This window comes from Trachurus trachurus (genome assembly GCF_905171665.1).
Source record: "Trachurus trachurus genome assembly, chromosome: 6".
In the NCBI taxonomy this organism is placed as follows: domain Eukaryota; kingdom Metazoa; phylum Chordata; class Actinopteri; order Carangiformes; family Carangidae; genus Trachurus; species Trachurus trachurus.
The window spans coordinates 21,309,131-21,333,770 of NC_139897.1; the positions used below are offsets into that span (position 1 = coordinate 21,309,131).

Consider the following 24,640-nt stretch of genomic DNA (forward strand, 5'->3'; position numbering starts at 1 on the left):
TGTAGCCTCTGTCTCCGTCCCTTCTACCCCCCTCTCTTCGCATAACACAACACAATGAACTTTAATAAAGACAATATTCTTTTGCTGCATGCGTCTGGGCGGCAAATAATGAAAAATATTGATTTGAAACATCTTTAAGTCGATATTACTCTCTGTCATCAGGGAGCAGGAGACAGCTCATTGTCATGTTGCCATTTTGTGGCGTACAGCACCATCTAGTGGCTGTTGGTGGAGAAAAAGTTTGGGATAAGAAACACATTGGCTCCATAGCTTGTGTATTTGTGGATTAATCAGATTTATTTTGAAGCTATTGTGTCCTTTACCATCGTTGTGCACACATTCCCTCTGACTGTTGCTCTAGATCTAAATGATTGTCAAGTGAATCTGGGATACCTATTGAGAGACTAACTGTTAATCAGTCTTGTTCTGTGCAGAGGGGGCAGAAATTAATTTGGGTAATGACCCTTTTGGGAGTTCTGTCCAGTTTAACAGGGATTTATTTAATCAGAAAGTGACTCATGGCAGTGGGACCTTTTACTTACTTATTTGTTTTGGTTTGGTTTATTAACTAATAATGTTATTAGTAATAACATGAGTGGACAAGGTCATAGACTGTTGTTTGAATTCACTGTCACCTGATCCACACTGCAGCTTCATGTAAAAGGTGCAATGCCATCACACACTGATGGAAAATAGTATGTATAAAAAGGATAAATGCTGCATACACTCGTAGGTCCGTCACCACACTGTTGTGTGTTCTTAGCATCAATAACATAAACATTTCTGAATTATGGCAAACATCATTAAAAATATTTCAGCCATTCCATATTTTTGAACAAAGAGCTACAGTATATGTTAAATTATTGTGAGTGACTATCATAAGTTATTAGATTACAACTGACACTTTACTATGTATTTTTTTTTACTTTATGTTACTGTAAATTTTGCAAGGGATTCATTAACTCCTGATTCAACCTGGTCAACCCCCCAAAACAATTTTCATACAGTCAGTTAAATGTTTTTACCCCCAAAATGTTCAGCACCGGACAAGTAGCAACAATTCATTAATATGACTATTACAGTAAATCTATTATGACAGTTCAACAGCAGGACATTCATCATCATAAAACTGCTCTTCAAACTGATCTTTTCAGTCAGGAGTCAGGAGACGTTTCCAGTCAACAGGGTTAAACATTCCCACGGCCCAAAGTTGCTTAAAGCGATGCAGAGGGTGGAAGAAGGTAGGTGAGTGCAGGCCTGCTGTAAGTGTAGGTGCAGTGTCAGAGTGTGATGATGATGAGCCTCCGAGCTCTGGGTGTATTTAGTGGAGGATGTGGTACACACACATTTCTACCCTGTCTTTAAAATGACTAACTAAAAAAAAAAAAAAAAATTGGTGGTTTAGAGGTCACATCATGACTTGATGAACCAGAGACATTAGTGTCAGATACACAAATCTATTACTTTTACATTATTACAGTATAAACTCATCCATTCATCAAACTGCAAAACTAACTTTTTCACATTGTCTTATAACAAAATACTATGCTATCAAAGTGGATCAATTTATTGTTTTGCTCATCAAAATAAATACAGAATGATTCCAGGGGGAACAGGAAAAAACAGAAACTTTTTTTTTAACGCAAAATGCTGAAATACAGAACTACTGACCATTCCTGGCAGCAGTGCAAAAATAATCCCATATGGATGTCTCTTTGTGTTCTGTTTCCTCAGTCTGTCTGCTTCCGTGTCCCATTCGTGTGAGCAATATAATGTATTTTACTATGTATTTTTTCATTTCCTTGTTGGGTCTGTACACCTGTTACTGTTCCTCAAAATAAAAGTTTTCACATGTATCCTTATCTTAGAGGGGGTCAGATAAGAACACTTGTTATCCAGGTTGTCTGTTCACAAATATGATTTGCATAAAGTTAAACATGTTCAACTTGTTCAAAAAATAGGGGGGGAATTCATTTGGGAAATAAATAGAAATTTACCCAAAAAAAGGCAAAGTTACACAGTGGTGAAACAGGAACTCTAGTGATTAACTGGAGTGGTTAAGTGTCAAGGAGGGATATATATGTTTTCTTATGAATAAACTACTCTTTAGTACACAGCAACAAGCAAGCAATGCTATTTGTTCACTGTGGGTTGTGTCCCTAACACCAAGATGACCACTTCTTCTGCACTGGAGTAGTAACCAACTTAATTTAGGTTTGTTTGTTGTTATTAAGAACTTAAGTAGAAATATACACCACATGCTTTGACACTATGTTTGTACCAGTGTTAAAGACTAAGTGGATGCATGTTGACTGTGATGAGCAGAAATAATAGCCTATATTACAGTAGGCTACTTGAATTATTTATTTTCATAACTCATTACTCAACAATTCTTTTTTAAATTTACATTATTGTATCTATTTATTTATAATGCCCTATCATATCTGTCTTTGTTAATCATGTGTAGTTATGATATGCATTGTCTATGTTAGACCACTCTTTAGTTAGTTGACCATTCCTTGTAATGAAAGGTTCTTTGAACGGTAGTTATTTACACTACTTTGTATGACTGACATGAATATGAAAATTCATTCAAATTAATATTCATTCATATCAGACTTTCAGACTTTCTTCCATGTGCAGTGATTGTTGCCCTTTCTGAAGATAGCGTGCATTGTGCCTAATGGCATAATGGAGAGAATACACTTTGACATAGGCTATCGACAAGCCATGACCAAAACCCAGTTTAATATTGAAAACTAATTACCTCCTGAGAAATGTGCAATTAATAAAAATAAAAAAGACCTAGGAGCAATGACTTCTTACATCCACAAGGGGGCAAAGCTGTGCATGATTCAGTAGCAGCAGCACTGTTGTGGCCTGTGTGGGCCTGCACAGCTGCAAACTCACTTGTATTAATGGGCCAAGTCGTCGTCAGCTGATCGTATCCTCGCATAAACACACACACACACACGCACCGACGTCGTGCAAACAAATCTCATCTCACAGAATCGCATTCTCGACGTCGTAAAAAATAAATAATTAGATAAAAACAACAAAGTGTGAGCCACCGTGCACGTCGTCTTTCACAACACCTCACTCAGCTGATAAGCATCTCTGTACTCGCCGTGAGGAACACACATAAAACTGTCGTGTTTTGATGACGCCATCACTGGGACTTTCCGGATACGTCACTCGGGGCTTCCGAGTTATTAGGCTAGCTCTCTACCTCTGTGTTCATGTCGCTGGAGTAGACGCCGTTAAAAAAAACCGTCGCTGGCTGCTTTTAGCTCTGGAGTAACCCGCTTAAAGAGACCATGAAATTGCCAAAGGCTCCCACCAAGTCACGGTAGGTTTGAATATTGAGTCGTCGTTGTCAGGGGCGACGGTCAGTCCGCGGCGCAGAATGTCAACAACGCGGCCCCTCCTCGGAATGAGGCGAGTCACCGAGCTAACGTGCCCGGAGCAGCCGAGCAGCAGGCTCCCTGCGTCGGCCGGCAGGCAGCAGCAAGAGGCGCCCCCCACCGTGGACGAGTTCACGGTCCTGGAGGATAAAGAAGAGGAGCTGAATTGTGCCAAGCCTCGAGTGGAGCAGGTTTTTAAAGTCACGTTCACCATCATCGGTCTGTTGGACCACACGGGACAGCCGCACGGCAGCAAAACATCGCGGCAGATATGGCTGCAACTCAGAGGAAACAGAGACGACGTGTCAAAGGCAAAGGTGAGCTTAATTTACTTCTGTTTCACTTGTTTGATTTTCCTACACATGAACCAACAGTTCACTGTAACACGTTGTTGTTGTTTTGTTTGTTTTTATCGGAGCCGCCATGCTGGCTCACTCACTGTGTGGCTGGGGGAACAGGTGTATCAGGGTCCTGTGATTGGCAATAAGTGTTTCATCACGTATCACGAGTTTGTCACAGCAGAGCTCAGATATCACACACTATCAAGATCGGATATGGTTTGATTTGTGTGTGTGTTTTCCCCTTGTGCTAAAAAGGCTTCATCTCAAAGGGATAACATAGGTGAAGTTAGGGCCACCAAAGAGATATAAACACTGATTAATTCCCACCATAATCTGCAGTGCAAACTGTTTTTCTAAAGCGTAATATCATCCCACTCATAGTTTAGAGTAGATATTTTATGAAAGTAGAAATAGTCATAACATTTCCAAAATATCAACACTTAACACATTGTGGTGTCTAGTCATAAATGTCATGACATTTGATTCTATCGATTTATAGTTGGAGTTTTGTTTCTAAATGATTTTCAGTTCACCACTTTATGGCTGTTCACTATTTAGATGAAGCCAGATCCTAATGCTTAAAGAAGTTCAGACTCCACTCAGTTTGCTGCACACACACACACTTTATGTCTGTGCAAATTTTGTGAAACTGACACACTTGATAACACATTGAGAAACTTGATTATGCAGCCTGCTGGAAAAATACAATACAGTATAATCACAATAAGAAATGTTTTAGATTGTGGAAGGGTTCACATTACAAGACACTGAAGGACATGAGGTGGAAAACTATTTTTGATCAGCAGACTGCTTTTCTTTAGAGCAACAGATGCCATTAAGAGCAACAGATGACATTAAGCTTGTCACTTAATTTTATCATAAAGATGACCTGCTAAAATTTCCAAGTCCATAGTGACACATTCAGGTTGTCTTGACCAAACAGTTGTCTAAAAGCCGGTGATATAATGTCTGACAAAAAGCAGAAAAATGTCACATTTGAGAACGTGCAACCAGGGAATGTTGTTGTTTTTCTTAAGGGATTAAACATAAAATGAATATTGGATAAAACTGCCTTTCTTTTCATTTCAATAGTTCACCAAGCAGTGAACAAACACTATGGAGCAAAATGTTTGTCCTTTGCACCGACGTTTGTTTAAAAGTTATCTGGGCTAGAGTTGAATTGATTGTAGACTACACTTATTCAATAGCGGTCAACATCTGCAGAATTTTTTTTTTTTTTTCTGTGTGATTTCCCATTCAGGACAATCTTTCACACTTCTCTTATCTTGTATCATGAGTCTCACTCTTGTGGGGAAGTTGCTTCCTCTGTAACTGTCTGCTCCAATAACTGCCCGTCAACCGAGAATGGGATGTGGAAAAGGTAATTTGACAGTCGGTCTCACCCGGAGGATGCCATAAGAGTCATAAATGGCTTTTCACAACAATACCAAGTTATATTTGGTATGTTGTTCCTCTAGTTTGGGAAATCACTGTCATTATTCCCATGACTGTTTGTTCTTGTAATATAGTTTCGTAAGTTAACTAACCATGACAAAAAAGCTACGCATGGTTGAAAATGGGGCGAATTGTGGCAGTTTTTTGTGAGGGGAAATAACAGTGTGCTGCTTCTTCTCACAGCGTCACCAAGTTGGCAATAGAAAGCTTTTGTGTGACACACACAGGGTCAGTGTTTGTCTGTATTCTTCATCCCAATACAACTAATGTGAATAGGATTACATCTGTTGTGCTTGGTAATCAAACTATTTTATACACCTGTATTCTTGGACCCTGGTAGAAACGTAGTAATCAATTACAATTTCAATTTCACCTTCCTTTCAAAGTCTATAGATAAATGCTACATATTTCATATAATTACTGGACTCGGTGTTTATCTTCCAGAGCCCAGCCAGTATGTAAACAACGTGAAGGGAGGACACAGGTTGGGCCTGGATGTAGGTCTACTTGAATAAATGTTGCTTTCAAGGGGCATGAGACTTGGCCAGTGATCACTTGATCTACTTTCAGTTAGTCATAGTGATCAAGACTGTGTATCAAGTGAAAAGTACTTACTGATGAGCTCTAACCTCATGAACCACATCACACATTATCATACACTAAAAATCACTCAACTAAGTGCAGTTACTGCAGCCCAAGATGCCGCTGCTTTTAAATATTTATGGTAATCTGAGAACTTTTACTTTTACTTGTATTAATAATCATTAAAAGTCTGTTTAAAAAGTACCAGCCACAAAGTTTTCTCACAGAGGGCTTGACCTACTGGAAATCCCAACTAAATTCATTGGTTGTTTCATTTTAAAAGCTACACCCAGATATTTGTGATCTGGTTTTCTTTCAACTCGGATATCCTTTTTTTTCTCTCCCTCTGCGTCATTGTTGAGTCATTCACTCAGTACAAACCTTTTTTTTTTTTTACATGTTAACCCTAATGAAATGTGATACAATTTCTAAGGAAGTTACTGCACCTACCAGCAGCTGATTCATCCAAACATTTCCCATAGCTAGAAGATTCCCTGAATGAATGACAAGTGTTTAGTTTCAGCTTGTCAGCTTTGGTGAGGTGTGTGTGTGTGGGTCTGTGTGGGTCTGTGTCTGTGTGAGAGAGCAAGTCTGACACTAGCTGTGTCACATAAATGTATACATTTTGATTCATCATTTTTTATTTTTTATTTTTATATATTTTATTCAGAATGCTCCTTCTGTAGTCTTTACTATTGTTTGAATAGCTAGTGTTTGCTTTAATTTTACTTTTTACATGGACACTTTTATTTTAATTGCTTTGTTTGTCAAGGTTGTTGGTCGAGGTGCAAAAAACAGGTCTGTCAGATACAGTAATTACAGTTGTTTAATTAATGATGTTGCTGTCACTATCTTCTCCCTGTCATACAGGAGTACGTTCGAGGACTCTGTGACCCAGAACTGCAGAAAGAGGAGCGGTACCCAGTGGACATGCACTGTATCTTTGCTGGTGCCCGCGGCCTCTTCCTAGACAGGCTCATACGGGACACAAGTGCCGAGGTTCAGGTGCCTGAGCCGGGCCGGCTGCGGCTGTTGGGCCGGGCTGAGCCTGTCGTGATGGCCCAGAGCAGAGTTCAGCAGTTTGTAGCACTGTTCCAGGTATGGGTCAGATGATACTGTACACTATACATCATCATATACATGCGCAGGAACATAAAGAATTATTTTATTCATTTGCTTGTTGTTTATTGGGGGGAAAAAATATAAATGATATTTCACCTTTTCAAGTATAAATGCTCAAGTTCACTGCTTTTTTCATTGTGTATGTCAGCAAACACAGCAGCAGCAAACAGTGTTTGACTGTTGTCATTTGAAGACCTAGAATTTATGATGGGCGTATTTCACTACATCGTATAAACCATGAAATAACATGACATCAAATTAGTACGATATCCTTAATAAAGGAAATAGTCAGTAGCTGCACCCTAATTCAATACCACATGCTCAAAAGTATGTGCGTGTGTCTGTGTTTTGTCCAGGAGAAGCGAAGTCTACCAAGTGACAGAGAGCCAGCAGTGAAACGAGCATTCAAGTCCTTTGTGGAGGAAAGGGATGATAAGTACACTATGGAGCTTCTTCTGCTGCCCAGTGCCCTGAAGGAGGAGTTACTTGGACTGGCTCACAGCCCCACTAGCACAAACACTTCCTCCTTGGTTAGTATTTACCTTGCTTCTGTAATTAATTACAGTACACAGTAAGACCACTGTGTTCAGCACAAACTTAAGTCCCCTAGATGGCCTTTTGAATACCTGGTGCAACTTTAGAAAATGGTAGAATACATCTGCTGTGGGAAGTTTAGAGTACAGCTGGGAGTATAAACCCATGTGATCTGGCTTCAAAATATGATTTTTTTTTCTGTGTGTGTGTGTGTTTTCTACAGTCCAGCCAAAAAAGGGACTCATTCTGGCATGGAACTTAGTAAGCTTCTTAATAAAACAATGGACATTATTTGACTGTGCTATATTGATTGGATATATTGCGGTGAAATGTCCCACCTTCCTGAAGTGACTTTATTCCCTGCTGTTATCAGTGAAGGTATCTTTATCCTTGGATGCAGGATATGTTTATAACTAATCAGGTCGTTAAAGTACACATCCTGAAAAAGTTTGGAAGTTTTGAAAATGCTGTGGCAACGGATTTTATCTAAAACTGTCAAACTCTTTGATGTAAGTGGATTGAACATGTCAAAAGTTTAGTTAGTGTGTTAGACTCGAAGGCATTTAGCAGCCGTTGTAATAAGGGGAACTTATGAAACAGCGGGAAAGTTGAAGAACAAGTCAGATCATTTTGGCAGTAGTGCAATAAGTAGAAGAGAAAGTTCTATGCGTTTTTACACAAACTTTGGTTTAGTAAGGAAGTGTGTTATGAAATATGACCAAGGCAAGTGATGGTATTTGGCCTTTTGGTTCCCCCTCCAGGCTCAGCTGAACCAGACACTGCATCCCAGCATGGCGGAGGTCGACCAGGACCGCTCACAGAGTAGCACCCCGGTGACGGAGCTCTCCAACCGCATCCTGGACACTAGCTTTGAAGACAAAGGGACTGGGGGGGCGTCTGTCAGCGGAGTTGGTAAAGCAGGAGGTGGGATAGGTTTGGGCCCTGAAGCCGTCCTGCTCAACGGCACTCGGCCCTCACACAAACGGCGCTCGTCTGAGAGCGAGACTCGGGACACAAAGAGACAATACTCTCTGGAGCGGAGAGACGATTCACCGGAAAGAGCGAGAGAGAGGGAGCGACAGAGGGACAGAGAGGCTCGGAGCGGTAGTAGCAGCTGTCGGTCTAAAACGCCCTCTGCTTCATCGTCCTTCTCCTCCTCAGCTAAAGCAAACACAGTCGGTCCAATAATGCTGGACTCCAATGAAGGCATCTCGGACGACGGAGAGGCAGTTAGCCCAGAAACCAACCTCCGATGCTTGGTCAATTTCTTCAGGTAAAGGTCAAAGGTTTGAAGTCTTTGCAAATGAATCAGTTATTATTATATTAGACCCATTAGGGTATTATGTACATTATCTTTTTTTTTACGAGTGCAACATGTGGATCACAAGTTGCAACAATTAAACAGTTAGTGGACCAAACTTTTTTTTTTAATCCTTGCTCCATCAAAAATGTCAATGTGGTAGTTCCATTTTCTGTAAGTGTTAATTTACAGTAAATTAATTCATAAAATGAGTTATTGGGCATACATTCTGGTGAATGTTTTACAAATACAACTAAATGTAAAAAATAATCAGCAGATCCATGATGAAGGATAATGAGTGTAAGATGTAGTAAAATAATCTGTTGAAAGTCAACGTTCTTCCCATACTGGCTGTGTGGAGTTGCCCACATGCAATGATATAGTGGAGTGGTCACATCATAAGATCATACAGAAATTATTCTGTATTAAAATAGATGTCAAGCTGAAGTCTGGATTAGTCAAATGAGGTGTCTGTCTTTCTCAGTTTGCTGTCCTTGTGTTTCCCAGTACAGTGTTCCCTTGCAGAGCGGCAGAGGGGGGGGGGGGGGGGTATAACCAAAAGGGGGAACTTTGTTCTAAAAGGGCTGTAACCTGACTCAAACTGATAAAACATCAGCTACAGATGAGACTTAGTTCAGCTTTTCACAAAACTGAGGCACTGTGTGCTTTATATCCTATCTCTCACATTGGTATCTTCTCAAGAAGCAATTTAATGAGAGTCAGGATGCGTAGAAGAAACACCTATAGCCATCAGTAATGTTTTAATGCACATATAGACATGTCAGTATTGTTTAAAGACGGACGTTTTGGTATTTGGACTCGTCGTCAAACACCTCTGATAATGCAAAATTAAAACAGTGTTAAAACTGTTTTTCTCCAGAACCATGGGATACCAGCAGGAAGTGGTGGAGCGTGTTGTCAAAGAGACGGGACAGACAGAAGACACCTTCCTCGTCCTAGAAAAGATCGTCGAGGAAACCAAGCGTTGTGAGGAGGGGTCAAAAGGAGGGGAGAAGGATAGACGACTGAACTCTATTCGCTCTTCAGACACCATGGCCTCGTCGTCCACCTCCTCCTCCACAGTCAGTCGACTCAGAGAGAAGGAGCGAGAGCTGAGCAGAGCGTTGGTAGACCCGGGCCGGTCTAAAGAGAACATTAAGCCCAACCACCATGGAAGCAGTAGCAACGGGCTAGGGCACCGAAGACAGTGTAGCGGCAGTGAAACAAGTACTCAGCAGGTATTTCTCATCTCACACACACACACTGTAGCCAGTTTGATTATCTTTAATCTTTTCTTTTGATAAAACTGAATGTAGCCACTTGCACTGTGAAATGAGGGAAAGACCAAATCTCCAGTTTTCAAATGATGCCTTCATCTGTCCCTGTTTTAGACAACTAATCGTGTAGGGGGATTTTTTAAAATCATATCAAATCTGATTTCAGGCAATCACTATCAAGAGGAGCTCGAGCGCTCAAGGAGGAGCAGGAAACTACGAGGTCATCACCATTGATGATGACGAAGACATCATCCCCACAGATCACAAAACAGCAGATGGTAGGATGTCCCGGATAATGACGGCAGCACACCTCGAGTCCCACTCGGGATCCAGAACAGACTACCTGGCACGCGGAGGGAGCGGCATCTCGCAGAGAGACTACCTGTCGAGGGGCGGGACTCAGACTTTAGGAGGATCAGTCAAAGTTGAGAACGTGACAGCGCTGCGCAGTACGCCTCAGTGGCTGGCTGCTACCACCTCCTCATTGGCCTCCACCCCCAGTGTAGGTATTACTGTAAAGTTCCCCCTCCACTCTGAACTGTCGTGTGTGTGCGTCAATTTGATGTTTAACTGTTAACTGCCCTTATTGATGTACACTACTGGGCAAATGTGCTCCAGCTTTTCTTGAAATTTCACCTAAAAGGAAAAGAAAACTAAATAAATTTAACTGAAAACAGGCTGGCAAGATGACAAGCAGAAACATTTAGAAGAACAGAATTAGACAGTGGAGACAGGGAGCTGGTTTGGGATAAACTGGACAGAGGATGAAAGCAAACCTGCAATTGTAATCATATGAGGGAACCACTGCAGCAGTTTTGTGGTGAACTTTATGAACAATGCTTAATTTCTATTGTAGAAAGTTTTGTGTTCAGCCAAGAGTTAGATTAAATTTACCATCTTTACTTATTATTTGTCATCCAGCATATAGATGCTGTAAAAGATGTTATTGGGAGTATAAGTTCATAGTCTGATAGAGACAAGTCTAGACAATCATCTTCTCTGTGTTCACATAAAAATTTAACATCACGTCCAAGTTTAACACATGCACTACTGTGCTACTGTTTTGGTTTGGAGCTCTTCATAGTCTTATTTACAAATGACAGAAGTGTGATGTGGAAACTCAAAACCTCCTGTGACTAAATACTAACACTTCTTGGTAGTTTAACCTCACAATCTATCATATTTAATATATATATATATATATATATATTCATAGATTTTCCTTGTATTTTTATTTCTCATAAAATATGTCTTTGATATTCTGGTTTTGGAATTTCATTTTTATTTCTCATATCCTGGGAGAGTCAAGGAAATTGTGGAAACAATGGTCATAGGATTAATAATCAATTAGTCACTCTTCCTTTTGATGAATCATTTACAGTTGAGTGGAGTCAGTTTTACTTGTGAATGAAAATGACAGGTATTAACTCCAAATTACACCGTTTTTTTTTTTTTACTAACACAAAAGATGGGTTTTGTAAAGATAGCAGAAAGAGCATAAATGCCAGAGGAAGAAGAGAGATTTGATCTGACCTGATTCATTTCCTTTGAAGTGCGACTTGACAGACACCAGCCTTGATACAATATAGAGCTGTATGAACTCATGTATTCTTTCTTTTTTAAGGCATGTATATCTCATGTTAGAGATTTGAGATCTTCAGGTGTTAGTTTCATTAGCATTATCTACCTTTTCTACACACTTTTGACTTTACAGAGCTAAGCATGATCTGTGATGTGCCAGCCCACACATGGCAAAGGCTTTTGTTCTGATTCATGTTATGAATCACTGCTGGGGCTCTCTGTTCTTTTGTAATTTACATCTTTTTCCCTCTTAATTTCCTCCTCAGTCAGCTCAGCCCCTCAACCGGCCCTCCGCCTCTCCCTATCAGACCATCGGCCACATGGGCTTTCACGGCGGCGCAGCCAGGACTCCTCCTGCAAACGACCCCCCTGCGCCCCCGGTGACTGGTTTTGCTCGTTTCCATCAGTCGCTGAGGACTCCCTACGCTCTGAAGCTGCCCAACGAGCCGGGACGTCCAGAACTCAGACACATTATCATAGATGGCAGCAACGTGGCTATGGCGTAAGTCTACACACATCACACTCACAGATGAGCCAAGAAACCCTATGCTGGCATAAAATAGAAATGGTGCATGTCCTGTTATGTAAACTAAGGGCATTTAGCTAAAGGACAACTAAGGACTTATACCAAGCAGTAATACACACACAAATGAAAGATTCAGAAGAAAAAGATTCAATGTGTAGGAATCAAGAACATGTGCAAGTGGTATCGCTATGATTTCAGTGGGTAGTGGTATGATTTCATCTAGGTGAGAACATGGTGCTCTTTCATCGTGGAGTTTGATTTGGTGATGAATCTCTCTCATCTCTGTTGGAGGCCTTTATCGCATCGGTTGATAAGGCGTCAGTCTTTTCTGGCAGTTTTTTGATGACAAAGAATCTGAGTGGGTAGTTGGGTACAAAACAAATCCATCTGCAAGTCAGCGCGCAGACGGCAGATTTGTAAAAACTGAATCAGACTTTAGGTTTATTGTTATTTATATTTATTTGAACCATTAGTTTTTTAATTCTTGGATTCAGATAATTTTACAATAAACCCCTGATTTCCAAAAGCAGCTTTCTGCTCTTTTCTTATATTAGTTCTAATAATTTTCTGTGTTTAAAAATGTAATGAGAATTTAGAAAACCCTAGACCTGGTACAGAAAATCACATTTTAAATGATAACTAAAGGAAGTTTTAAAGGAATTTAAAGGATAAACACAGATTTCTTGAAAATGCTCCACTACTAAGCTAGAACAGAGTATACAGCATCTGCAAAACAGCTGCTACTATGAAATCAAACAGGGTGTCTGGTCTGCCCACATCAAAATAAATACACAAAAAGTTATTGTTTTTGCTGCAGATTGTTGTAGTAAGAAATCATTATGGAAATGATTTGTACAGAGAGATGTTTTTGTTCAGTGCTTTTCTTTAACTAAAAGATTTGAATATTTCTCTCACCACAGAAAGTCACACAATAACACAAACAAACAAACTGATCAAGGCAGATAGATGTTGACAGCAATTTCCATGTCCTGCAAAGTTAAATTATTGTTTTTATCAGTGCGGTAGCGATAAAACAGCTGTTTCTGGTTAAACAGATCTTAAATTAACAAAAAACTTTCTTTGTAGGAATCATATCCAAACCTATCCAACAGTGAACTGATTGCAAAGACTTTTATGTCTTGGCACCTCGAGAATAGGCTTAAGTTATTACTGACACATTTCGTGTAAAAGTTTCTCTGTTTGGCTTTGAGAAGGCAGTCATTCAAGTCCCTTATACCAAAAGCAAATACAGTTGAGTTGAGGCAGGACCATGTGGTGGAAAAACACAACAGGATGACCCTTTACTTCCAGGTTATATTGAAGAGGTGATGCTCTGCTCTTAATTTGAGTTTGCACCCGGGGGGTTCAGACTGCCAACAGTGACCATGAGCAGCTTTGATCGTTATTAGCGTGAGAATCACTGTTGTTGGCTCAAATATAGTTATTCCCCTGTTCCCTGGTCATGGTTCTGTCTTCCTTCACAGGCAAAGTTAATTGTGCTCTGCTCTTAACACATCCAGACATTTTCAGAGGTTGGCTTGTGGACTGAATAGAGCTTGAATTTGTTTTTTTTGCTCTCTCCGTTCTTTTTCCGTCAATATACTTCCATAGTCAGACAGCATTGTGGGTTGCCAAGGGGACTTTTTTGTTGTTTATTTTTGTCAAGTGTTTGCAGAGCTCAGAGGATGTTGTTGTCATTCCTTTCCGATTCAATTTTCCTCACTGAAGGACGATTCTTTTGTAAAAAAAAAAAAAAAAAAAAATGAATGGGATCAGCTTTGGGAAGTTTACGTTTTAGGTTTATGTTGTGGTAAGAAACAGTTTTAAAAGTTTATGGCAGCTTTTAACCTGTTTGAAATGAAGGGACAAGAGGAAACTGGCCCAGAGTTCAGTATTTGCATGCAAAACACACGATGGCCTTCGGAGCAGATCCTGTAATTATAGCAATGGTGACTGTGGGCAAAGGACAGGTCAGGCCTCCGCTGTTTAACAAGCCTGCCGGTGACCTAGTTGTGACTTGATGACGGTTGTTTTGTGTTCCTTGAACATTATAAAAACAACATACTAAGTAAAAGCAGGTAAACATGACGGCACAACCCCCAGCTCAGATTCAGCATTTTTTACCGGCATGAGACAAGAATGCAAAGTCACTTCCCACACCTGTAGCACACTTATCACGTTTTTCCTTTCACATACGAAGCCGTGTCACCCTTCCCATCAATATCACCATCAGCAGCAGCTAAGGTCACACACACACACACACACACACTCGGTCACACTCTCAAACTAAACAAAGCATGTTTTACAGTGCGTAGGTCGCAGCTACAACCTTTTATTGTGTGGGTGCACCAAAACTTAGCCCACGCATTCACATAATGTTGTTACTCATCACCTTTTGTGTGTGTGCGCAAGGCAGCAGAGTGAAAGCAGCATGATATTGATGCGTGGGGGTGGACTACGGAGGTGTTTTCGAGAAGATGGGCCTTTTCGAGTAAAAAAAAATCAGTGTGTTGTAGTTTCTGATTTATCCAGAGATTGTGAGACAAAGAAGGGCTTTGTAGGTCTGCCTGTGTTGTATCCCCAAGTGTAGCCATATTTCTCTCTATGTGTCATCATAATCTTCATCCTGGGTGACCTCTCCTTGACTTCTCACTCTGTTTCTCTCCCGCTCCCCTGTCCCTTGTCTTTCTCCCATCTTCTTTCCCAGAAGTCACACACCGGGGTCACTTCTGGTTTTCTTATTGTTTTGTGTCCGTTAGGTGAGAGACACAGCCTGATGATTCATTAAACAACAGCAATCACAGCTTTTTTTTAAGTATATTTTTGGGGGCTTTTTTCGCCTGTAATGACAGGAGAGTTGAGAGAGAGACAGGAAATGGGAGGCAGAGAGTGGGGGGGGGGTGACACGCAGGATAGGAATGCTTGGCGCGGGATTCGAACCGGGGTCGCCTGCAGTGAGGACTATTGCCTCAACACATGGGGCTGGTGCTCTACCAACTGAGCTAAACACTGCCCCAGCTTATTAACATTTTCATGGGTCTGTCGGTTTAGTTGAGTTGTCTTTGTGCTTATTCTGATTAAAAATGGCCACAGCTGCCCTGGATGGATGGTGATGTTCCCAGCGCAGGTTCGATGACGCGGAGGAGCTCTGATCTTGACTGAGTTTTTTTAGGATATGCAAATGCAAATGCACCCTTGTCAGGTTACATCCAGGTTTCCGTGGTGATTTTCACCAGTTGCACAATCTCCTCCCGCTGCGGTGTCATTCATCACTTTCTCTTTCAACACTGGAACTTCCCCTGAGTTTTCACTGCAGTTCTGACCCACTAGTTGAAAATGATCTTGTACTGCAGTGCGTATGCGTTTTGTTCTTGACTGCTGGCCTGTGTATCAAATGCCACAGAAAACAAGGTTATCAGGTGCACACGCGCTGCGGCAGAAACAGATCTGTACTTGTACACATTGTTAACGCTTCGCTAATGGCACCATCAAACGCTGAATTCAGGTCAGACACCACAATACCACACTTCATAATGGACTTCCACAGTACCCCTCTTGTTTTCTCATGAAAGATGCACTGTGGCTTATATTGATGATAGTGGTGTGAGTGTTTTAATACGGATGAGTGAGGTTGATACTGTGCTGTCAGTCGACTGTTCATTTACCCCGTCTACATTTTAACTGTAGCTACCGTAGCTAAACAAACAAGCTTAAGTTCATTGCATATGCATTTGTGCCAGTGTATTTTTTTTCCCCTTTTGAACTAGACCTACATCACTTTGCTGGAGACCTGCTGAATATTTAGTGTCGCAGCACTAAGCAGCGTTACAAGCGACTACAGCTCATGTGAGAGCAGATTACTGAAGAAGATAAAAACTCAACAGACACACACACATACACACACAGAACAGAAATTCACATGATGAGGTACAAGAAAGTAAAATGAACAGAGGCTCCATTCATTGACAACATTTCTTCAAGTGCTTCAATTGTCAAAATCCTCCTCTGGTACTGGTCTAACATTTTTTATTGTATCCTATTTAGCTTGTTGGCCACAATAAAAATGAAGAAAACAGGAAATTATGACAGCTATGTTTTCTCTTGCCACTAAATGGTTTGAACTATGGGTAGTCTCTGCCACCTTGTGTGGCAAAAATGTTTTTTTATTTTTTATTTTAGAAGAGTAAGACACTCTCTCCCCATCTTAAAAACAGGTAGAGTGATTATTATCACTGCCGATACCTGGTTTTCCTGTGGTGATGATGATCAGTGGCAGGTTTGTGAGGCTTACCAGAGCAGCAGAGTTTCCAAAACATAGAAACACAAGACCATCAAATATGATCCAGAAAAGCGCTGATAAAAATAAATGCATATTTAAAAAAAATAAAAATAAAAAAAACATTTCAAAATAAATCATTGGCAGACCGTTGCTGTTTTTTTGTTGTTGTTTTTTTTCTGTGGCTGCTAGAAGCAGCAGCAGCAGCAGCAACTTCCTGTTCAGTGAGGTTGGCCACTCTCAGGGAGTTTCTCATCTCTGCTGGAGTTTGTTGTCTATGTTGTTTTGTGGTTTTTCTGTGCTAGCTACCTATTAGTTGTATTACAGCTGTCTGACGTGCAGATAAATACCGTTCACGTCACCGCCAACAATCTGGGGCGGCTGATGGTGTGATGTACTGTGTGTGTGTGCGTGTTTGAGTAGGTTTTTTGTTATTACTGAATAAATTAGCAGAGTTGTTATGACTTGTGTTCCCAGGGAAGTCATTGAAATCCCATGTGAAGATGAATGCTGTACTGCTGATGTTTGCACATTTCTGAACTTTGGTTGAATCATTACAAGTCAATTAGATTCCAGTGCTTTTTGCTTTTGCAGAAGACTCTGTGTTTATAAAATGTATGTTCTCTGAAGTTCCCTCAAAAATTCCACCATGGGAAAAAAAGTAGTGTCTGTGGCATGTAAGCTGCTTTCTGCCAACAACACAGTGCAATGTGTAGCTGTTGTGCAAGATACAGTTGCACAAGTAACTTTCATAATTTGCAAATATCTGAAATTACCCACAAAAAAAACGAAATAGATAAAAAATTAAGTCAGATCTGTGATGCACAAAATATTGATTTTTTTTTTTTTAATATGCATAAAAATGCTCAACAGGAAATGTGCCAGGATTGGCTGATCATTTCTGCAGGGAAGAGGTGCTGCACTAGTTTAACCACAAAAATATAATTAATCAAAGTTCAGGAAGTTTTCTTTTACAAACAAGCTGTTACTGAATTTACATAAACTCTGGAGCTGCAGGTAACATTGGTCTTTCCTGTTAAAAAAACAAAAAAAAACAATCGGAGGTAAAAGGTTATTATTTTGACAATTTGAAGTAGATGAGGAAGTGGTTTCATCTGCAGTTAAATGTTTCTGTCTTCACAATATATTTGACTGTCATAAAAATGTAGCATTTAATTTCCAGTCTTGTTTCTCCTCACAAACTTAGTTATTCATTGCTCTGATCCTCCCACATCAGGTCATATTATCAGAAAGCCTGTATTTTCTTTACCCAACACCCACTAACTATAACTATAATTGAATGTACACTGAAGCGTTGTCAAATGTGTTTTTCATATGTCTACACGATCCTCACGTCACCTTCACTTCTCCTCTCCAGCCACGGCCTTCATCGGTTCTTCTCCTGTCGAGGCATAGCACTGGCAGTGGAGACGTTTTGGAGGCGGGGCCACAGAGAGATCACAGTATTTGTTCCTCAGTGGCGTCAGAAGAGAGACCGACTCACGACAGGTACACATGACTCTGAACAACTGAAGCCTTTGTTTGTCATTGTTTTGGCTCAGTGACTATAAAGTTAAAGGTCTGAAATCAACATTTAAATCTCACAGTCATATCCTGTCTGCATGTACAAAACTTGCATAAAACTGACCACTAACACCTACAAGACAGCAGAGGATATCCGCAGGTTATGTCACCTTTACAGTATAGCTTGACAAGTTGCTCTCCTTGTTTCTATTCTTTATTCATATCCAAACCTTATCACTGTGACCTGAATTAAATGCAAAAATGTAAATTAAAGGCAAAATTCCCAAATACATATACAGTATATTAAAAAAAAAGATATTTTCTTTCCTGCTCTATTATCACAGTAATGTTCCCTCAGGTTGTTTGTTGTCTACCAGCTCTGTTGAGAAGGTACATCTGAGAATTAACTGATAATGTCACTGCTATTGTTAGATATTCAAGAGAGAGATTAAAATAAAATAAAAAGTACCCACTGTCTCACGGCACAAACTCACAGCCTGTGTTGTGAATATATACATTATAATAATAGCTCACACAGCCAGTAGCTAACAGGTCATTAACTTGTGTTTGTCTCTGGCTTTGCCTCCTCATTATTATGTTATTTTAAGTTACCTGTCATTTTATTACAGAACAACATTTTTTAAACCAGCTAGAGGACCTGAGGCTGCTCTCCTTCACTCCTTCCAGAGAGGTCTGCGGCCAGAGGATATCCTCACACGATGACAGGTACACACATGCACACACACAGGTACACACCCAGGGGCTTAAACCTTTGATTAAACAATCAGAATGTCAGGGAGAGTCAACCAGTCATGAATACTTTATTTCCTGTGTTGCACATACAAGAGATCCAGTCATACAAGAGATCCAGTCATACAGCAGAGCCAAACGGTTCAACTTCTTGCTTATTTTTGGATATTTTGGTTCCGTTATCAGCTCATCTCCTCCTACACAAATATCTCACCCCGTCTTCACCAACACACCAACTGCATCTTCAATAAGTACAGATCTATTATAATGTTTTATGGTTGAAAGTGCTGCAGTAACACTACAGGGTTGGTTGTTAAAGACAACTTTCTCAGCCGATGAAACTGATCGGCAGCTCTATCAGTCGTCACAAATATCAGGTCATTTTTTGAGTGAGTCTAAAAAAAGAAAAGTCATCGTGACACAGCGTGGAAAGCTTCCTCTAGCCGTGGATTTCCCTCTGCGGACATTGGCAGCTGAGTTGGGAACAAGCCAGTGACCTTTGAACACAGGGAAAATCCTGATATCTAATCCATATGCACTCTCTCTCTCTCTCTCTGTCTGTCTTTCGCTCTCTCTTTCACTCTCTGTCAGGTTTCTGCTCCACCTTGCAGAAAAAACAGATGGGATCATCGTAACCAATGACAACCTGAGGGATTTTGTCGACACCTCCGACACCTGGCGCAAGATCATTCAAGAGAGGTGATTGTGTGTTATGTTTACACAGCTCAATTAGTCATCCACTTAAACGCTCCATTACCCAACATGATGCTGGAAAGTCCACCGAGACAGCCTGCCAACCATGATCAGTGTTAATAGTCCACTTTTTATTTGCGGCTAGTTTTGCTTATCACAACATTAACTAACAGTCTCAAAGTGCTAAAAAAGGAAGAGCAAACAGAATCTGAAGAGCAGATTAGTGTTCACAAGGAAAAACAGCTCCAGGAGAATAAATGTTCACTCAATGCAACAGAGAGGAAGATGGATCTTTATTTAATATATAAAATAAAAAAGTTATAATAAAGACTTCCATTTTCTCAGATTTTAATGTTAATATAATGATAAATTAAAATGTAAACCATTTGCAGGTCCCTCCTGATTTTACTGTATTTTGATTTAATAGGTCAATTAGAATGAATATAAGTTGATTTAACAATTGTTTCTTTACTTTTATTTACTTTAATTCATGTTCAAATGTTGAGTCGTCACATTTTTGTTGCATCCACTTGATCTGATGATATTTGTCCAAAAATATTGAGATATAACACTAACACTCTGTTTCATGCAATAACTTCCTCATCTCGATCATTATTAATGAAGAATGTGTGGATTGTTGTCTTACAAAGCTTTCTTGGTTGAAATACTTCCACAGCCCTAGGCTACAGTACACTGTAGGGACAGAATGAAAACAGAGTAAACAGAGACTTTGTACTCTTCTGAGGTTGTGTCGCCCTCTGCTGGTTGTTGAATGTTTCAGAGCCCAACGCATAAACTGAAACCACATTCATACAGGAAGCCAGAAACTGACACGCGTTACTGGTTCAGCCTGTGCGTCTCCCATGCGACACCACACGACGCTGCTGTCGTAGGTTTTCACCGTTGACGCTGACAGCAGCTGTTGTCGCCCTCAATCTCTGTCTCTTTATCTTGTTGCTGCATCTGACTAGTTGGGTGATGTGCATACATTTAAGACCACAGTGCTGATCTGGAATAAAGTTTGACACAGTATTTAGCTCCCATGATTCAATAATTCTGTGCAGCAGGATCTTGTGGTGTTTTGTTGTGATTGTAGTAATTTGTCAGCTTTTTGTAAGTTAATTTGTAAACCGGTGTTTACGACATTGCAGCTTTGCCATTTTTAACATATAATTCACTATTGAACCTCCTGTGTACTTAATTTACCAAGATTCATGCTTTACATACTTCAAGGTTTTAATGCTGTGTTTAAAAATACACTTGAAAGTTCTTACTTACACACTGAACTTTCAGTGGTTTTCATCCGGAAGATGAATGTGAGCAGACATTTATGCATCAGCGATAGTTGCCTGTTCAGTGTTGCTGTACTGGTCCTGATCTAACAATACAAGTTGATTTAGCATATTTATGCATTATGATATTGGTGCTTAAGTTGAATTACAAGCAGAGAAATTGATAGATATTGTTTCCAGTTTATAATTGTTGCCTGACTTTAATTTACTTTGACTTTTACCAGCAATTCTCTTAAGCAACGAAATATGATTATTTGTAAAATTCTAAAAACAATTCAACAAAACACAGACATTTTCAATCCTATTTTTTGATTATTATAATTATTGGAATTACATTGTTATGTTTTAAAAAAAAATTATGAAGTAGCCACATTTCTGTGTTTGCAACTGACAGGTTGCTTCAGTTTACGTTTGTGGAAGACCACTTCATGATCCCTGATGATCCTCTGGGGAAATCCGGACCTCACCTCGACATCTTCCTACGCAAAGACAACAGGTGTGTGCACAGAACAAACCTGTGGTCTGTGTTTATTATAAAATGTAATGACATGAATATGTTTTGTTTTAGATGCACTCTATCATGACTTCTAAACGAGGGGCTGTTGTTGCGTTGCATATCTTTTCACCCTCTCTCTCTCGTCTTCTGCCCTGTCAGGAGAACTGTAGTCACTCCTCCCCCTATGAGACCCCCAGACTTCAGGCCGACCGCTCAGCAGCAGCAGCCGGTCTACGTCCAGGCGCTCCACTCCGCCCCTCGGACCCCCACCTCCATGCCCAGGCCTCCTCCCTCCCTGATGCCCCACTCCACAGGGCACTGGCCCCACTCTGGTCCCCCTGAATGGCACCCGCCTCGCCACTCGCCCTCGCCCTCCCCCTCGCCTCCACCCCAGCGATCACCAGGGGAGACATCAGAGCTGAAGAGAAAGCTGTACGACATCTTCCCTGACCAGAAGCAGCGGATCGACCGCATTCTCAGCGACAACCCATACATGAGAGACCTGAACGCCCTGTCGGGGCTGCTGCTGGGATAGAGAACTGGCTCTGCCGCAAGAATCAGCAGACACAGACACAATATGTACATGCACTCGCACACATGTTTGAGCATAAATATAATTTATTTCACCATCTCGTCCAGCCTGGAGGACATGGGCAGTTTTATTGTTTTACATTAAGACTGGTCATCAAACTAGCTGCTATTGGCAGAGTATTTTTGGGATGTTTTTCTTTTTCACCCTCTCTTCCCCCTCTTTTGCTTTCAAAATGATTAACATGAACAACAGCGGTGTCTACACAATCAAAATATTAAAAAGTTGCCATAGTTGCCAAGCAGCAAAGTCAGTGTTGTTCAGATTGTTATAAATCATTATAGTTCCCTTCAAAAGAGTGCAGTCACTGGCACTGGAAGAAAATGTTTTGGACCAAAGTGGCGCAGTAACAGGGACAGGACGGTGGATGCAGCTCCAACTCTTCACTTGGGGTTTCTTCTCCAGAACCTTGTTTACCATCACACATCTAACACCTCTCACAAGCTCAGAGCTTTTTCTTCATAAGATTATTGACAGTGGCAGGTTTTGCATGTTTTCACATGTTCAACATACGACTTACATACTTGTGATATTCTGGAACAGAGTTCACCTGCTGTCGGGGCAGCACCAGGATATGAAACATGACATCAGCAAACTCTTTGAGCCCTGCAGGAGCCATCTAACATCAGCAAGGAGCGGTTTTATCATTTCACACTTTAATTAAGTTTCCCAGGCAGTGCACTTGTCGGAGATCTGTTTTATGAAGACTGTGGTGCCCTTTTTATGAGAGAAGGATTTCAGGGAGCACACTAAGATAATAAGCCTTAGCATGAAAGATTTATGAATGTTGATATTGAACTGAATGACAAGAAAATGACAAAAGTGAATGAAAGTTTATTTAGGAAACACCTGGTTTGGTTTCAGGTTGTTTAGATGGGCAGTCAGACAGCCTGTAGTTTTTTGGTTTTTTTTTTTTTTTTTTTTTTTTTGTCAATTCAGATGGAGCTCACAGTGTGTATATAACCAAGCTGAGCTCATCTCATTTATGTATCATTCATTCTTAATTAGAATCGACATTTTAATATGTGACCTGTATCTCCTGGCTCAACTGAGCTGATACTCTTATACACCACCAGGTCTCCCTACAAAATCAATGCAATAATATCTTACGTATATTTTAAAATGACTTTTTTGGGTTAGAAACTTTGTTTTTTGTTTTTGTTTTTTTTGATAATTGATAATACATTGTTAAAAGTTACTTACTTTTTTTTCCCAACAAGAAAGTATGGTAACAAACACAGGAAAGTAGAGCCCCCCCGCCCCCTTCTCCCCCAGGTTCATTACAGGGATGTACTCTCTTGCTGGCTTGTGTTGCTTCTCAAACCTGATGTTTAAATGTTGAAAGCTGTGGTAGAGCGCAGGTGCTGAACCTGAAGCTGCTGCTCTGATCACCTGTTGTTGAACATCATCTCAACAATAATTTGACATGTGGTGAAGTTTGTTCCAGAATGACTTGTTCCAGTGAGACATATAATTTAACAGTGTTTTCAGGAGGATACGGTTAGGAGTCCTTTTTTTTTTTGCATTTTGCATTTTGCATTTTGCATTTTGTTCTGGGATGCCTCAGAGATGTGAGTGATCAGCCTCAGTCTTTAGGTAACACGTATCGGTCTATCTGATAAAAACAAACACTACAGAAGTTTGAATTTAACATTATCCTGATTAATCCACTTAAATTCGAAATGACACAACTTGAGTTTGCGCGCCAAAAAAAAATCTTGCAAAGACTTGTAATTAGTGTTTAATTGCAGAATTTAATGCACTGACGGCAAGTAATGATGTAGTGAATAAACCAAGGTTTTATTGACGAATCTTCAGAAAGCTTTTTTTACCCTCATACACCCAGAGAATGTGGGCTGCAGCTTGCATATTTGATGTGCACCTGAGTTTTGTAATATACAAACACTTTATCTCCTTGTAAGAAAAGAATCTGCACAAAATCTTTACAAGGTGTCAAAAATAAGTTCTGTTCGTACTTGCTATGTTGTTGTTGTGACAAATACTGAAGGACTCACATTTACCTTTGTTGTATTATAATTCTTTGGTGTATATTGATTTCTTTTTTGTATATACAAGCATTTTCGGCTAGAGTGCACATATGGTTTTATGTATGTGAAAAAGCAAAATAAAATGCAGCAGCCCTCAACAGTTTTTTTTCATGGTTGTAGTGCCTGCTCCTCTCTTATCTATAAGGTTTATTGAATGTTTCTTTAAAATCATTTTTCCCAATGCTACAACCAGCAGTATGTTAGCTTATCAACAAGTTACAGTCCCTGTCCAAGAAATAGTCCCTGTCCAACATCACATCACCTCCAGTCATTTTACACTTTGTAAACACATTGTGCATGTTAAACTTACGCTTTATTTATTTGTATAGCACCTTTCTTACAAAGAATGTAACACAAAGTGCTTCACAGGTTAAAAGTTAGATGTTATTTATTAATTTGTGTTAATTACAGGGCTTGAGAGTCCCTGCTTTATGAGTGTGAACATTACAGGCCACACTAGCTCCATTTGTTCCTCCTCTTCCAGTGTTAATGCTAAGCTAACTGTCTGCTGGCTGTCACTTCAAATTCAGCACAGCAGTGGAATCAATTTTCTGTGCTGACAGCAAATCTAATGGTTTCATCCAGACCATGTCAGTGGAAATGACAGCTTTTCATTATTTGGCTTGGGAAACAGGACTTCAGGTTTTACAAATGTGCAAAACTCGAGCTACAGTTGCCTGGAAATGAAATGTTATATGTCCTCCGAGGTTTCTGCTGGTTTGCACAGTGCACACTCATCTTCACTTCTGTTGCTTATTCCCTAGAGGTCGGTGTATGTCAAGATGTGAATACTGGAACAATGGTTTTCATCCGTTCACTGAACAGAAGTTAAAACTTTTAGTACCACAAG

At 40.2% G+C, this 24,640-nt stretch overlaps 1 protein-coding gene across 1 annotated transcript; it reads left to right on the top strand.

The window, feature by feature from the left end:
- The first annotated feature begins 3,210 nt into the window (after nt 1-3,210).
- Nucleotides 3,211-23,832, top strand: n4bp1 (nedd4 binding protein 1). The gene is made up of 12 exons (XM_083973376.1): nt 3,211-3,721; nt 6,653-6,880; nt 7,261-7,434; nt 8,200-8,711; nt 9,619-9,976; nt 10,182-10,517; nt 11,863-12,098; nt 17,777-17,907; nt 18,552-18,648; nt 19,264-19,371; nt 21,052-21,153; nt 21,313-23,832. The coding sequence occupies exons 1-12, from the start codon at nt 3,407-3,409 to the stop codon at nt 21,686-21,688; spliced, it is 2,973 nt and encodes a 990-aa protein (XP_083829502.1). The 5' UTR covers nt 3,211-3,406; the 3' UTR covers nt 21,689-23,832.
- The last annotated feature ends 808 nt before the right edge of the window (nt 23,833-24,640 follow it).